Consider the following 11,767-nt stretch of genomic DNA (forward strand, 5'->3'; position numbering starts at 1 on the left):
CAGGGCACGGAAACAACTTACAACCACAAGATACATTTTGGCCATGGGGAACCTAATACTACAGCAGCCTGCATTCCCATAGACTACACAAAACTCGATTCTTCGATAACTAGGCAGAAAAGTATGTAATAAGATAACATACGAACTTGGTCCGACATAGTAGTTTAACTAATCGGTCAAAACGGGGGGGATAGGAAACTGAGGGGGACAAAAAGAGAATAGTATGTTATTCCTGATGTTTGGAAGCATGCCAATGGCTTCCCCTAGCTGCTCACACAAGCTATACAGTGTTCTTTGTTTATCAGTGAAAGGGAAACACATTCTACCAATAAATAGAAGGAAAGAAAGCAAACACCCAAACGAAAAATTTAACAACCTAATTCAAAATGGAGAGTTTCAGCTTAAATAAAAGGGGAGCAAGAGCAATAATTGTGGGAAATTGCCAATCAGTTTCTTCATAGAAGCAAAACCTTTTGCCCTCTTAGCCTGCAGGGGAGAGTGGAGGACTCAATGGCACTTGCAAGGCTCACGGTTGAATAATTCTCTCTGGAAGAACTTCGATGCAATTCTAATTCTTCAAACTTGAAACACCATCTCTTTCTACACCATCTCTACACCACTAACATTATGAAAGAACCAAGATCCTGTAAAGTAACAACAAAATATGAAACATACAAGTCAATCATACCAATCAAATAAACTAACAAAGTAATTAAGATTTTATACTGAAACTTATAAATTAACATAATCACTCTTTAATAAAAGGAGTTGTGTATTTATGATTAATAGTTGTAATCATTACCAGCTGTTAATCATGCAAGGAACAACAAAAATGCCAATGAATTTATTCCACTTTTAGAATTAACCTGCATTTCAATCCCTAATTGTATCAGAAAAGAAATACTAAACTGCATTTGATAGTAAACTAGTTATTCCAGGTCCTTTTTCGAATGGTATTCATCTTTAAGCATCCAAATAAAAACAATGAAGAAATTTGATTATTCATCACAAATTTAAAGGAAAAAAAATACAGATAACTGTATAAGCCAGGAGGTACGTACACTAAGCAAAGCTGCGGTTTGCACCCAAATTGATCTCTACTCTAGGTTCCTCATACTTGGTTTCCTTTTGCAAACTTCCATCAGTTCCCCCAGAAGATTGTATAGCTTCAGAAATTTCTGCCTTCAACTCTTCATGCTTCCCCTTCAATTCTGAGGAGCTGATAGCTTCTGAAAGTCTTTGCTTGATCTGTTGTTCTAGAGCCTTGATCTTACTTTTTGATTCAATATTAGGTGTCTTTCCTGCCTTTGCTATCTCCAGCTTCAACGACTCCATCATATTTTTCAACTCCGATGAGTGGACAACATTTTCAATTTTCTTGTTAATTTCTTCATTCAAATATTCCACCTTATCTTTAAAGACTGAGAGCGAAGCCTGATCACCTAGGACTTTCGCATTGGATTTTACTACCTCAACATCCAAACCCAAGGACTCAAGAGCATTAATGATTTCCAATTCTACCTCTTTCTTCATATTCAGAATTTTGTCCTTCAACCCTTGATCTAAATCCACAAAGCTGGATGCCCCAGAATTTTGAACCTCAGCCTTTAACGCTTCAAACTTCTCATTTATCTCTGGCCGACCCATGACTTCATTGAATTTCTTATTGACTTCCTGCTTCAGCGTAGCAGCCTCCGAGAGACTCTTGGCTTTAGAAAACTCCTTCAACATATCAAGCTTATATTTGAGGGTTGTGTAATTTGGAGCTGCTGCCAGACCCTGATTGAACTCACGTTTAAGCTTCTCAATCTTATCCATAATAACAGGATTCATGAGCTGGTCCTTTGAACTTACTTTTGAAACTTCTTCTCTCAGCATTGCAAGCCTGTCCTTCAAGCCCATGGCTTTGACAGCCTCAGAGTACTCATGATCAACCTCCTTTTTCAACTTTTCTATCATGTCCTTTAGAGCCAACTCAGGAGGCTTGGTGGATGATTCCTTGGCTTTCAAGATTTGTTGTTTCAGTTTTTCAACCTCACCCTCCAACTCTGCCTTGGAGGTTCTACCAACAGTTTCTTCTTTCTTTTTCATATTGACCTTTTTCTTGGGATCTACTGGGACACCTTCTTGGAACCCACCCAGTTTCCTGAACTTAAGCATGCGATGCTTTAGTAGCTTTTCTGTGTCCATGGCTGTGAGCTCCTGTAGCATAAACTTTTGTTAATATATAAAAAATATCATTTTTGTTGTGAAAATTCATTAATTGTGAAACTCACATCCATAGTTTCATTAATTGTGGCTTTTATTTGTTGTGAAGTCCAAGCTGGATCTGCATGGGCACCACCCAGTGGCTCCTATCAAAAGTAAAAATAAGTCTGAGATGCCATGGAGATTAACATTAACTTCCAAAAGGAAATAACAATCCGGAGCAACATTCAACCTTTGAAGTTATACAAATGCAAATACTTCAAAAACCAAATACAGCGTTTTCATCAAACATATCACAAAGATATGAAATACATGAATCAGACTTCTCATGGTACAGTAAAAGGCTTATAAAGAATATGCTTAAGGACAGTAGCGAAATGGTGCATTTAGCAGTCAACTTTGCTGCATGAAATTGCCTGTAGTAGGTTTAAGTCATCATGGTTTTTGTAATGCCTAGAACTAGGAAAGGAGAAAAAAAAAAACAGAAAAGAAAAATGCAAAAGCAGAAAAACTGATTCATTGAAGATATGAGAACAATGATATTAATTACAGGAATGATTCCATCACAGATTTTTAGCTTGGACAACTCTGTGGCAGTAATCCTCAGCTTCTCGGCTGCCTGCATAGATGAAAACTTTGAATGTTCTATTATCAAACAAATCAGTACTTAAAGAAAAGCCCAAAAGTGATAATTCTTTTCAAACCTTTGGAGAAGCTTTGGCGCTCTTCCATAAAATTGCGGCACATGCTTCCGGACTATACCATTAAAAAATATAAATCAGAGAAAAAGAAGCATCAGCACATGTAGATATGGCATAAAAAATGATCCACATATACAGGAATAATAGATAATCTTCCACAGGTACCATGAAGAAAAATAAAGATTTTAGAAAATAGCAATTTCATCCATTTCTTGTGTATGGAAGGCCATATACCATATAGGTATAATTAATTAAAATACAATAAAGACAACAGGAAAAAACCTTATATCACCTGGCAACATAAAAGACTGCATTTTCCAGCATTAACAACTTATTAGCACAGCCAATGGCCAAGGCACCACCAGAGCCACCTTCCCCAATAACAATAGAAATGATTGGGACCTTCAGACCAAACATGGTCCTCAAATTATGGGCAATAGCTTCACCCTGCATGAACGTAATGCATAGAAATCAGTCAAGACAACATTAAAAGTGAATTTGGCAAGCTTCAGAATACAAAAGTGCTCATACTTGACCCAGTTCCTCAGATTTAAGGTCTGCAAATGCCCCAGGAGTGTCAATAAAAGTAACTATAGGGAACCCATGGTGATCTGCATAATACATCATGCGTAGAGCCTTCCTGTAACTGCATGTATTTATCCCCGTGTTAAGAGTGACATAGCAGAATACCCTCTTTCAAATAAAATGAAAATTTCAAAGTCACCACCAATATATAAGTTTCATTCAACTTACCCATGGGGAGTTGGCATTCCAAAGTTACGCTGAATATTCTCTTTAGTATTTCTACCCTTTTGGTGACCCATAAACATGTACCTCCTACCATCTATGGTTCCTATACCAGTAACAACAGCAGGATCATCATACCCTGCTCGATCTCCATGAAGTTCCACAAACTGGATATATGCGAAAATACAAGAGACATATATTAAGACAATTTTTCAGCACCCACAAGCCAGATGTTAAAAATATTGTTGATGAGAATATGCAACATATTAAGTATCTGAAAGTCGAAGAGAATATACAATAATTAATATCTGAAACTTGAAGAACCTATAACCACCAAACCTTATCAGTAATGCTAAACACATGATCAAGGAATGTAGGTCTGTTAGGGTGCCGAGCAATGTTCACACGTTGTATAGGGGTCAGATGTGTGTATAAGTCCTTTAGAGCCTGAAATAAATAACAGAAAGGGGTGAGAAGAATTAGAACAGGAAACCACCAACATGATGATATGTCAATTTTTTTGGCAGAGCATCAACATCTTAGAATGCACTTAAAATTTGACAATTAACACAAAGATCAGGCACAAGAACTCAGACTTTGCAAACAGCAAGCTTGATGCACAATTGCATATTGCGTTATATTTTCTTACACATATTTGTAACAAGTGAAAAGTCTGTTTTATACATTGGCAGATAGCAAAAAAGTAATCAAAAACCATCATATCCTTAGAAAAGAGAATGATCATAATTAAATTTCACAGGAAGCTAAAATTTTAGCAATTACAAAGCATGTGGAACAATGGATAAGCCCTTTCCAAAACTTTAAATAACAAGCTCAGCCCTCATTATTAAGCTCTCAGCCCTCATTATTAAGCTTTGAATATTAAAGCAACACATTACGCTTACAGCACAGACTCTAGATAGAGAAGAGTTATTTATTTTGAAGTTTAATACTATAAAATTTCAAACAATAATACAATTGCTTCATTATAGATTATCCTCTGCAATAAGTGAATGAATCCAAAACTAAAGTGAAGTACTACAATCAATTTCTAAACAACTAATAATGAATGCCATAGCAAGTGCAACAGCAAAATTTTTGATTGCTCAATATGAAGAATACAACTAATTAACCCACAATGTCTCAAACTTAATACTCAAACCTGTTGATATTTATTCTCTAAAGATATAATCTGATCGCTGAAATCCAAACCAGTTTCATTTGCCATCCTCCTCACCTGCATTCGAAACAAGCACAACATTTGAAGCAAGCACGAACATATTATTATCAACTTAATTAACAATCAATACAAATAAGGAGTTACGTCGATAATCTTCTTCTCTAAAGCAACAAGAGGCTTCTCAAAATCCAAAGTAACAGGCTTTTGCTTTTCTTTCAATGGCTTGAAAGCGGAGAGATGAGTTAGGACCCCGCCTTTCACATTCGGATCCGGATCTGCAGGCCACGGGTATTCGTGCTTCTTCACTTTCCTCATCTTCGCAGCTACAGTTGCATCTCTCCCTTTCACGGTAAAACGCGCCTTCCCTAGGGTTTTAAGAGGGATGCCACTCACGCCGTTACTGGAGCTCCGAAGAAGATCCGAAGCTGCAGTTCCCGTAAATGCAGCAGGAGAATACGATATTGAAGCCATCTCCTACTACAAAGTTTGATTCCTCCAAACTCTATAAAGAATCGAAACAGTTAAATCTCCAAATTTCAAATAAAAAAAAAGGCAATTTTCTTAAAATAATTCAAACAGTAACGCAAAAGAAAAAAATAAAAAAAGAAATTTACAAAGTTCGTTCCTATTCTAGCTTTCTTCATAGTCAGAGTAAACAAAGTAACATTTTGATCTCTGATTTTTTCCATACAAAAACAATCCACATTAATTCTTCCGAATATTTACTTTTATATACATTTCAGCTGAATACGCACATTTCAACTGAAAAAATACAAACACGAAACCTCATTTTTCCCTCCATTTTCTCGGAAACCAAACAGAACACCATTCAAAAAAAACCCGAAAAAAAAGAAGAAGCAGCAATCACAATATACGAACCATCAAGCATCAAATTAAACCTTCAAAAATACTTTTTTTATATATAAAAAAAAGCAGCTCAAATCAGACGGAGATATACCAGAGAGTGACTGAAAGAAACGGTGAGAATCGGAGATCTTTCGAATGAGCAAGAAAGAACGATCCAAAGAGAAAACGAGTTGAAAAGGTTGGAGAAGAGAAAAAGGGAGGATTATCAATCTTTAAGGAATGGAAGGAGAGGAAAAACGCAGCTTCGTGGAGATCGTCCAATCCAAGGCGGTGTTTGGTTTTTTGCTATTTTTATTCCTTTTTGCTACGTCGATACTTCTTATGTGAGAGAGCGAAAGGATGAGAGAGAGAAGAGTGAGCTGTGTTTTTATAAAGAGCCAGCATTTTTCGGTTTGGCCGTTGAAGGAGAAAAGGGCGATTCGGTCCTGTTCTTTCTTTTTGCCCTCTCCATCTGGCACGTGTTGTTGTGTTGTTGCACATGGGATCGTCGTGGGCTCGGGTTCGATGATCCCTCACCTTAGCCTCGCCTCCGGACCTCTCTAGCACTCCTCCTCTTGGTTTTGACTGTGATTTTTTCAGGCTGTCCGACCTCACCAATCCCAATATTAAACTTCATTTTCATTCAATACAACCATAGTATTTGCAATTTTAATTGCAGCATACTTTTTTATAGACTTAAATAGTATTTAAAATTAAGTATGTTATCTTTTAATTAATATTTTATATTCACGAGGTATATATGATTTAATAAATCATCATGGTCACATGATAATATCAATTTACAAAAACTACTCTTTTAAAATTTTTATAAAATAATATATTTTTTTAATTACATCGATTAAAATAAAGTGAAATGTAATTTTATCCCGAATGAAAATAATAATAGACTCCAAATGAATGGGAAGCAAAAGAAAGCAAGTCCCCAACTCCACTGTTGGGAAATGTCAAGTGTGTTTGTTAGGGTAGGTAGTCTGCTTGGTTGAGTTTATTAAACAAATCCTATTAGTATTTGACTAGTTGTTGTCCTGTTCATTGATCATGGGATGACCTGGAAAGACCAAAATTGAAAGATAAAAAATAAATTTCCGTTGCCGGGACTTGAACCCGGGTCTCTCGGGTGAGAGCCGAGTATCCTAACCAGCTAGACTACAACGGATTGTTGTTAGATGGTTTCCCTCACATATATGTATCTGTTTTAAGCACTGAGCTGATCCCTTTCCCCTTTATACATTGCTCCAATTGTCGACTTCAGTTTCAGTTTCTCTGTTTTCATCCTCTTTGGTCGATGCTTGATGGCGGACAAGGTTTTTAATGGTAATCTTAAACTTGTCAATTCAAATTTCAAAGTCCCACGAACTTCTTTCTTATATTTGGTATGAATTCTTTCAACTGAAACAGAGAATATTCTGGAGCAAATTAGACATGGAATTGCACACTTCGAGCTCGTTTCTTCTGTTTCAACTCCAAGCGTCTCTCACTTATTGTCCACAGCTTTCCTAGGAGACAGCAGCAGTCGATTCTTCGCTAGAATTGGACCATCTCTGTAAAGCTCTAATCTTTTCCCATACATTTTTGCCTACCTTCTTTAATCCCAAAACCCGTGTCCTACAATCTCATGTTTGATTTTGGGACTGTCTTTGTTGATGCAGAGGAAGTGGGTCGCCGGCCACGAAAAAAGTTGAGCATTTTTCAGTTCACAAAGTTGCTGGAGATGGCCGCTGCCTATTTCGAGCATTGGTAACACTTGCTCTTTATTTATCTTTGGGGTCGCATTTAATTTCATTGTGAGCACATTCTCAAGCATGATGAATGCATTGGGAGAACCACTTTACTGTCTATTACATTAGTTTACCAGGTTGTCACATTGAAAAAGGAAGACCAAAGTGGTAAAGTCATATCTCTTTTGGTAGTTGGTAGATACAATGATGTTCTTATTTGGGTAACTTCACAGCATTCTCTGCTGCCTGAGTTCTTTCATTAACAAGTATTGGTTTTGCTATTTGTCTGTGAGCATATGAAAAACATAAATAATCTGATACTGCCTGATTTACACTCTATTTGGTGCCAAAAGTTTTCTTTTCCCGGTATAGATATTCTCAGTGTAATAACTATAATAATGAAAGAACAGATGAGTGACCTCAGAAAGTCGTAGATGTATCTTTGTTGCTCCTGAACTAGTTATGGTTGATGGAAATCAGGTCAAAGGGATGGCTTTACACAAGGGTATTGCTTTAAGCCCCCAGAAGGAGAGAGATGATGCAGGTATGATTCATATGCTTTATGTTCAGTCAGCACAGCTGAATTTGCACATACCATCTTTCTTTAGGGTTTTTTTTTTCCTTTTCTTCTGCTTTTATTTCTTTCGGCAGTTAGAAATATCAAGTTATCTGTTTACTTAGTCTGCAAATCTTTTCATTTTTTCTGCCACCTCCCCCTTCTTCCCCACTTTTCCTCATAGACATTTGATCTTTGAGAAGCAAGGGCGTACTCTTGAGTTTATTAATTCATCATGGAGAAACCAAAAGTATCAGCATGAGTACATGTTCAGTTTATTTATGGAGATTAGCAAGTTATACAGTTCATAGGTTCAGACTTTTAGATGCATTACTAAACCCAGACTCATACGAATGCAGATGAATTACGAATGGCTGTGAAAGAGGTTTTATGTGATAGTGGTAAAGACCGGCAGCAGTATGAAGAGGCTTTGGTAGCAATTACAGTTGAAGAGTCTTTGAAACGGTTAGACTCTAATCTTACTGCTGACTCGTGGAAGCTCTTTTAGTTCTTATTTTCTGATTTATTCCTTAGCAATCCTTGTGATGAGAATCTATCAACATCTGCAGTTACTGCCAACGCATTCAACGACCTGATTTTTGGGGAGGAGAGTCAGAGCTCCTGGTAAGTGTTCTTTTGATGTATATTTATCACACTCTTTCTCTTTAACATAATCTTCATTGCTAATGTATGTGCTTGTTGGGATTGCATTAGCAACTAAGTTCTTTACCTCATTTGTGTCAAAACCTTTACTTGTATGGTCACATTTACCCAAGTTCCGAAGAAGATGAGTTATTACTGTGTTTGCAAGAACTTCCTGTGTCCTTTTTGTTTCTTTCTGGATATGTTTGCAATTGTCTACAGTCACTTGTTTGGTGAAACAACAGATGCTGATTAATGGCCATTAACTCTATCCCAGGTGCTTTCAAGATTGTGCGGTCAGCCGATTATTGTCTATATACCCGAGCATGAGGCATGTTTGCTCCCCTCCCTTCCCCCTTTTAAATGATTCTTTTATCCTATTTTGTTTTCTTGTTTACTCAAGTAGGGCAGTAGGAATGGAATGGACCTTCACATTTAGCTAGCATTACCTCAGATGCCAGACCTCCATTTCAAGTTTCATTGATGAAAGACACAAAGAATGCCATAGTTTCTAATTGCTTATTGTTCCACAGGCTTTATAAATTTCGGTGTGCTTCATGCCTCTTGAAAAGAAACTGAATTGCTGCGCGAACCAAGTTGATCATTATACATGTGCATGTAACTGCCTGACTGCCTCTACATGCTTGTGTGTGCGTGCAGTTGACCTTTTATCCTCTCGGTTTGATGACTTGCATTAATTTATTGATTTTTTGTTACTGTGTTTCCAACCATATTGCAGCATAGGAAGGGTGGATGGGGCTCAGGTTTTATTCCCATTGCAGAATATGGAGCTGAGTTCCGCAAGGGCTCCAGAAAAGCAAAGCCCAGGAAAGTCGTGAGGCTCCTATACAGTGGTAGAAACCATTACGACCTGCTTGTCTGAGAGTGCTATCTGCTATGAAAGAATGGATGGATTAAAGCACTGAATCTTCCCAGAAACAGAGGGAGTTGTCAACACCATTTTTGTATCTTTATTGATGGAAGAAGTACCATTGCACTCTCTTTTTTAGGGGCTAATCAATTTAAGAGTTTTCTTCATTTTAGTGGTTAATTTCAGTGTCTTGTCTCCTTGTTTTGGATCCACTCTGACTCCTGCTCTTGATTTCCGAAGTTGATATCAATTTTACCAAATTTTAGCAACCTTGATCCTCCTAAAAAACTCTTACAGGAGGAAGATTTGATTGAACTTTGCAATTTCTTAACTGAAACAGTAACATGCCAACTACTCTACCACATTTCATAAAATTGATTATCGACCACAGTATCACTGTAGAAGAAATGCTGAAGCAAGATTCATCGTAGCAAGTTAAACTCTGACCTTTTAAAAGTCGACTAGAACATTTGGATCTATTCTTAATGCTTGAGTTACTTGTCTATGATTTACTTTATTCCCAAACGTGGATTTTATTATTTGATATCACTTCAATTAACATGTTTATGAATTCATTTACTACAAATTAAAATTAATAAATGTATTAATCATATCATGTCATATAATATATTTTATAAATATATTCATAAATATATCTATTTAAATTATTAATATATTGAATTAATCATATGGTGTTAATATTTAACAATATAGGACGTACATACCAATTGTTTCGACCTTGAATAAATGAAGTCTAAAGGTGGAATTGGAAGTTTGCCAATTTAACTTTCATATTTCCCCAAAACGACAAAAAGGGAAACCCAGAAGGGGAAAACAACGTGGCAATACAGTTCCTCTGCACGTGCTGAGTTTTCCCCCAAAACGTCCAGCCCAAGCCAAGGCAAGGCAGGGCAAGGCAACGCAAATCCCCACCCAGATCAATTAAAGGAAGGGAACATGTTTTATTTATTTTTTAATGTGTTTTTCTTCTTTCTTTCGTCATCATCAGTGTCTTCTTCCTCCCATTGAAGCTGGAAAAAGCTTTTAGGTTTTGATAAATAAAAGGAAAAAAAAATTAACTGGATTGGGGGCGATGGAAGGAGCGAGCAATGGCGGGATGTTGTACCACGAGGTACAAGAATCGAAGCTATGCGCTGTCCATTGTGTCAACACTGTCTTGCAAGGGCCTTTCTTCTCCGAATTCGATTTAGCGGCTTTGGCCTCCGATCTCGATACCAAGGAGCGCCAGATGATGCTCGAAGGCACCGCCGCCGCTGGTGATTTCCTCTCCGAGGAATCCCACAATGTCTCCCTCGGCGGCGATTTTAGCATCCAGGTTCCTCTTTCTCTTTCTCTGCTCTTGTTGCCAAAATTGGATGGCAGATAAGGATAAAATCGAGAATTCAGTGTCAAAAATTGGTTCTTTCTATTGGAAATGTTGTTAATGTGGAAGGATGGAACAAGAAAAGAATCGGAAATTTTGGGCGTTCTTGTGGTATTTTTCTTATATGTTTGATTAAAAGAAATGAGCTTTTTTTCAAATAATGTCAATTAGAGTTGAAAGTTTAGTTCTTTTGGAGTTTTGGTAATTAGGATTAGCAGTTGGGTGACAGATTTGTTAGATTAAAACATGGATAATTTGAATGTCTCCATCAGTTTGCTTGTGACATTATACCATACAGCTGGTGTGCTATTGAGGTTTCACTTTTATTGACGTCGGAAGTATGATTGTTTCAATAGGTTAAAAGCAGAACTGCCTCTGTCCTTTGTTTAGGTATTGATGTTGCTAATTTTGTCTTAAGTTTCAATATTGTTAGTTAAACAAGCTTTCTGAGAAAGTTGGGAATTCTGTTGCCATTTATACGGTACTACTACTACGTGTTTCAATTGGAACGAATTTGTATCTTCACTCCATTTATTGCAGACTGAGTCTATTGCTTTACTATGTTTGGTAAACGTATTAACCAACTTGTCTGTACACTGTTACATGTATGTGCATGGAGAGTACAATTCATGTGGTGCAATGTGTGATTCGCTTGAAAATGTAAATGTTTAGGCAAGACGGTTATACATCTCCATTTCACTTTCTATAGAATGCATTGATTATGTTGATATAATCGGTACAAATGTTAATCTAAATATTAGCCTTGCCTGTTTGGCTTTTCCATGTAAGCCAGCTTACGAGCACTTTCTGTCTAGTGTTCTTTGTAGTTTAGGTAGAAAACATCATGTTAATTCCTGAAAAAGGCCTTGTACATTCATGTAAACTGGGGCAGA

General features: G+C 37.0%; 3 protein-coding genes and 1 non-coding gene across 5 annotated transcripts in view; 2 read left to right on the top strand and 2 right to left on the bottom strand.

Annotated features, from left to right (window-relative positions):
- Positions 1 to 199: 199 nt before the first annotated feature.
- On the bottom strand, positions 200 to 6,097 carry CAC3 (acetyl Co-enzyme a carboxylase carboxyltransferase alpha subunit). Its single transcript, XM_021433436.2, has 12 exons — positions 5,795 to 6,097; positions 4,981 to 5,338; positions 4,819 to 4,893; positions 3,996 to 4,103; positions 3,663 to 3,823; positions 3,441 to 3,555; positions 3,202 to 3,356; positions 2,913 to 2,964; positions 2,759 to 2,827; positions 2,277 to 2,354; positions 1,062 to 2,202; positions 200 to 644 (listed from the first exon to the last, which is right to left on the bottom strand). Exons 2-11 carry the CDS (start codon positions 5,305 to 5,307, stop codon positions 1,063 to 1,065), a joined length of 2,280 nt encoding a protein of 759 aa, XP_021289111.1. The 5' UTR covers positions 5,308 to 5,338; positions 5,795 to 6,097; the 3' UTR covers positions 200 to 644; position 1,062.
- Positions 6,098 to 6,786: 689 nt separating this feature from the next.
- On the bottom strand, positions 6,787 to 6,859 carry TRNAE-CUC (transfer RNA glutamic acid (anticodon CUC)). The gene has a single exon. It is a non-coding gene; the product is annotated as a tRNA-Glu (tRNA).
- Positions 6,860 to 6,930: 71 nt separating this feature from the next.
- LOC110420561 (Cysteine proteinases superfamily protein) lies at positions 6,931 to 9,759 on the top strand. 2 transcript variants are annotated; one of them, XM_021433915.1, is made up of 8 exons: positions 6,931 to 7,017; positions 7,102 to 7,246; positions 7,353 to 7,440; positions 7,902 to 7,965; positions 8,337 to 8,442; positions 8,547 to 8,601; positions 8,897 to 8,950; positions 9,359 to 9,759. In XM_021433915.1, the coding sequence occupies exons 1-8, from the start codon at positions 6,996 to 6,998 to the stop codon at positions 9,500 to 9,502; spliced, it is 678 nt and encodes a 225-aa protein (XP_021289590.1). In that variant the 5' UTR covers positions 6,931 to 6,995; the 3' UTR covers positions 9,503 to 9,759. The 2 variants fall into 2 exon arrangements, with proteins under 2 accessions (XP_021289590.1, XP_021289591.1); XM_021433916.1 differs by lacking the exon at positions 8,897 to 8,950.
- Positions 9,760 to 10,331: 572 nt separating this feature from the next.
- Positions 10,332 to 11,767, top strand: part of LOC110420283 (Josephin family protein) — a 3,026-nt gene continuing 1,590 nt past the window's right edge. Inside the window, exon 1 of the mRNA XM_021433540.2 lies at positions 10,332 to 10,826. Coding sequence (XP_021289215.1) covers positions 10,584 to 10,826 — 243 coding nt within the window. The 5' untranslated portion in view covers positions 10,332 to 10,583. The remainder of the gene's footprint in view (positions 10,827 to 11,767) is intronic.

The sequence above is a fragment of the Theobroma umbraticum genome, unplaced genomic scaffold, assembly GCF_002168275.2.
Source record: "Theobroma umbraticum cultivar Fairchild unplaced genomic scaffold, ASM216827v3 scaffold_86.0, whole genome shotgun sequence".
In the NCBI taxonomy this organism is placed as follows: domain Eukaryota; kingdom Viridiplantae; phylum Streptophyta; class Magnoliopsida; order Malvales; family Malvaceae; genus Theobroma; species Theobroma umbraticum.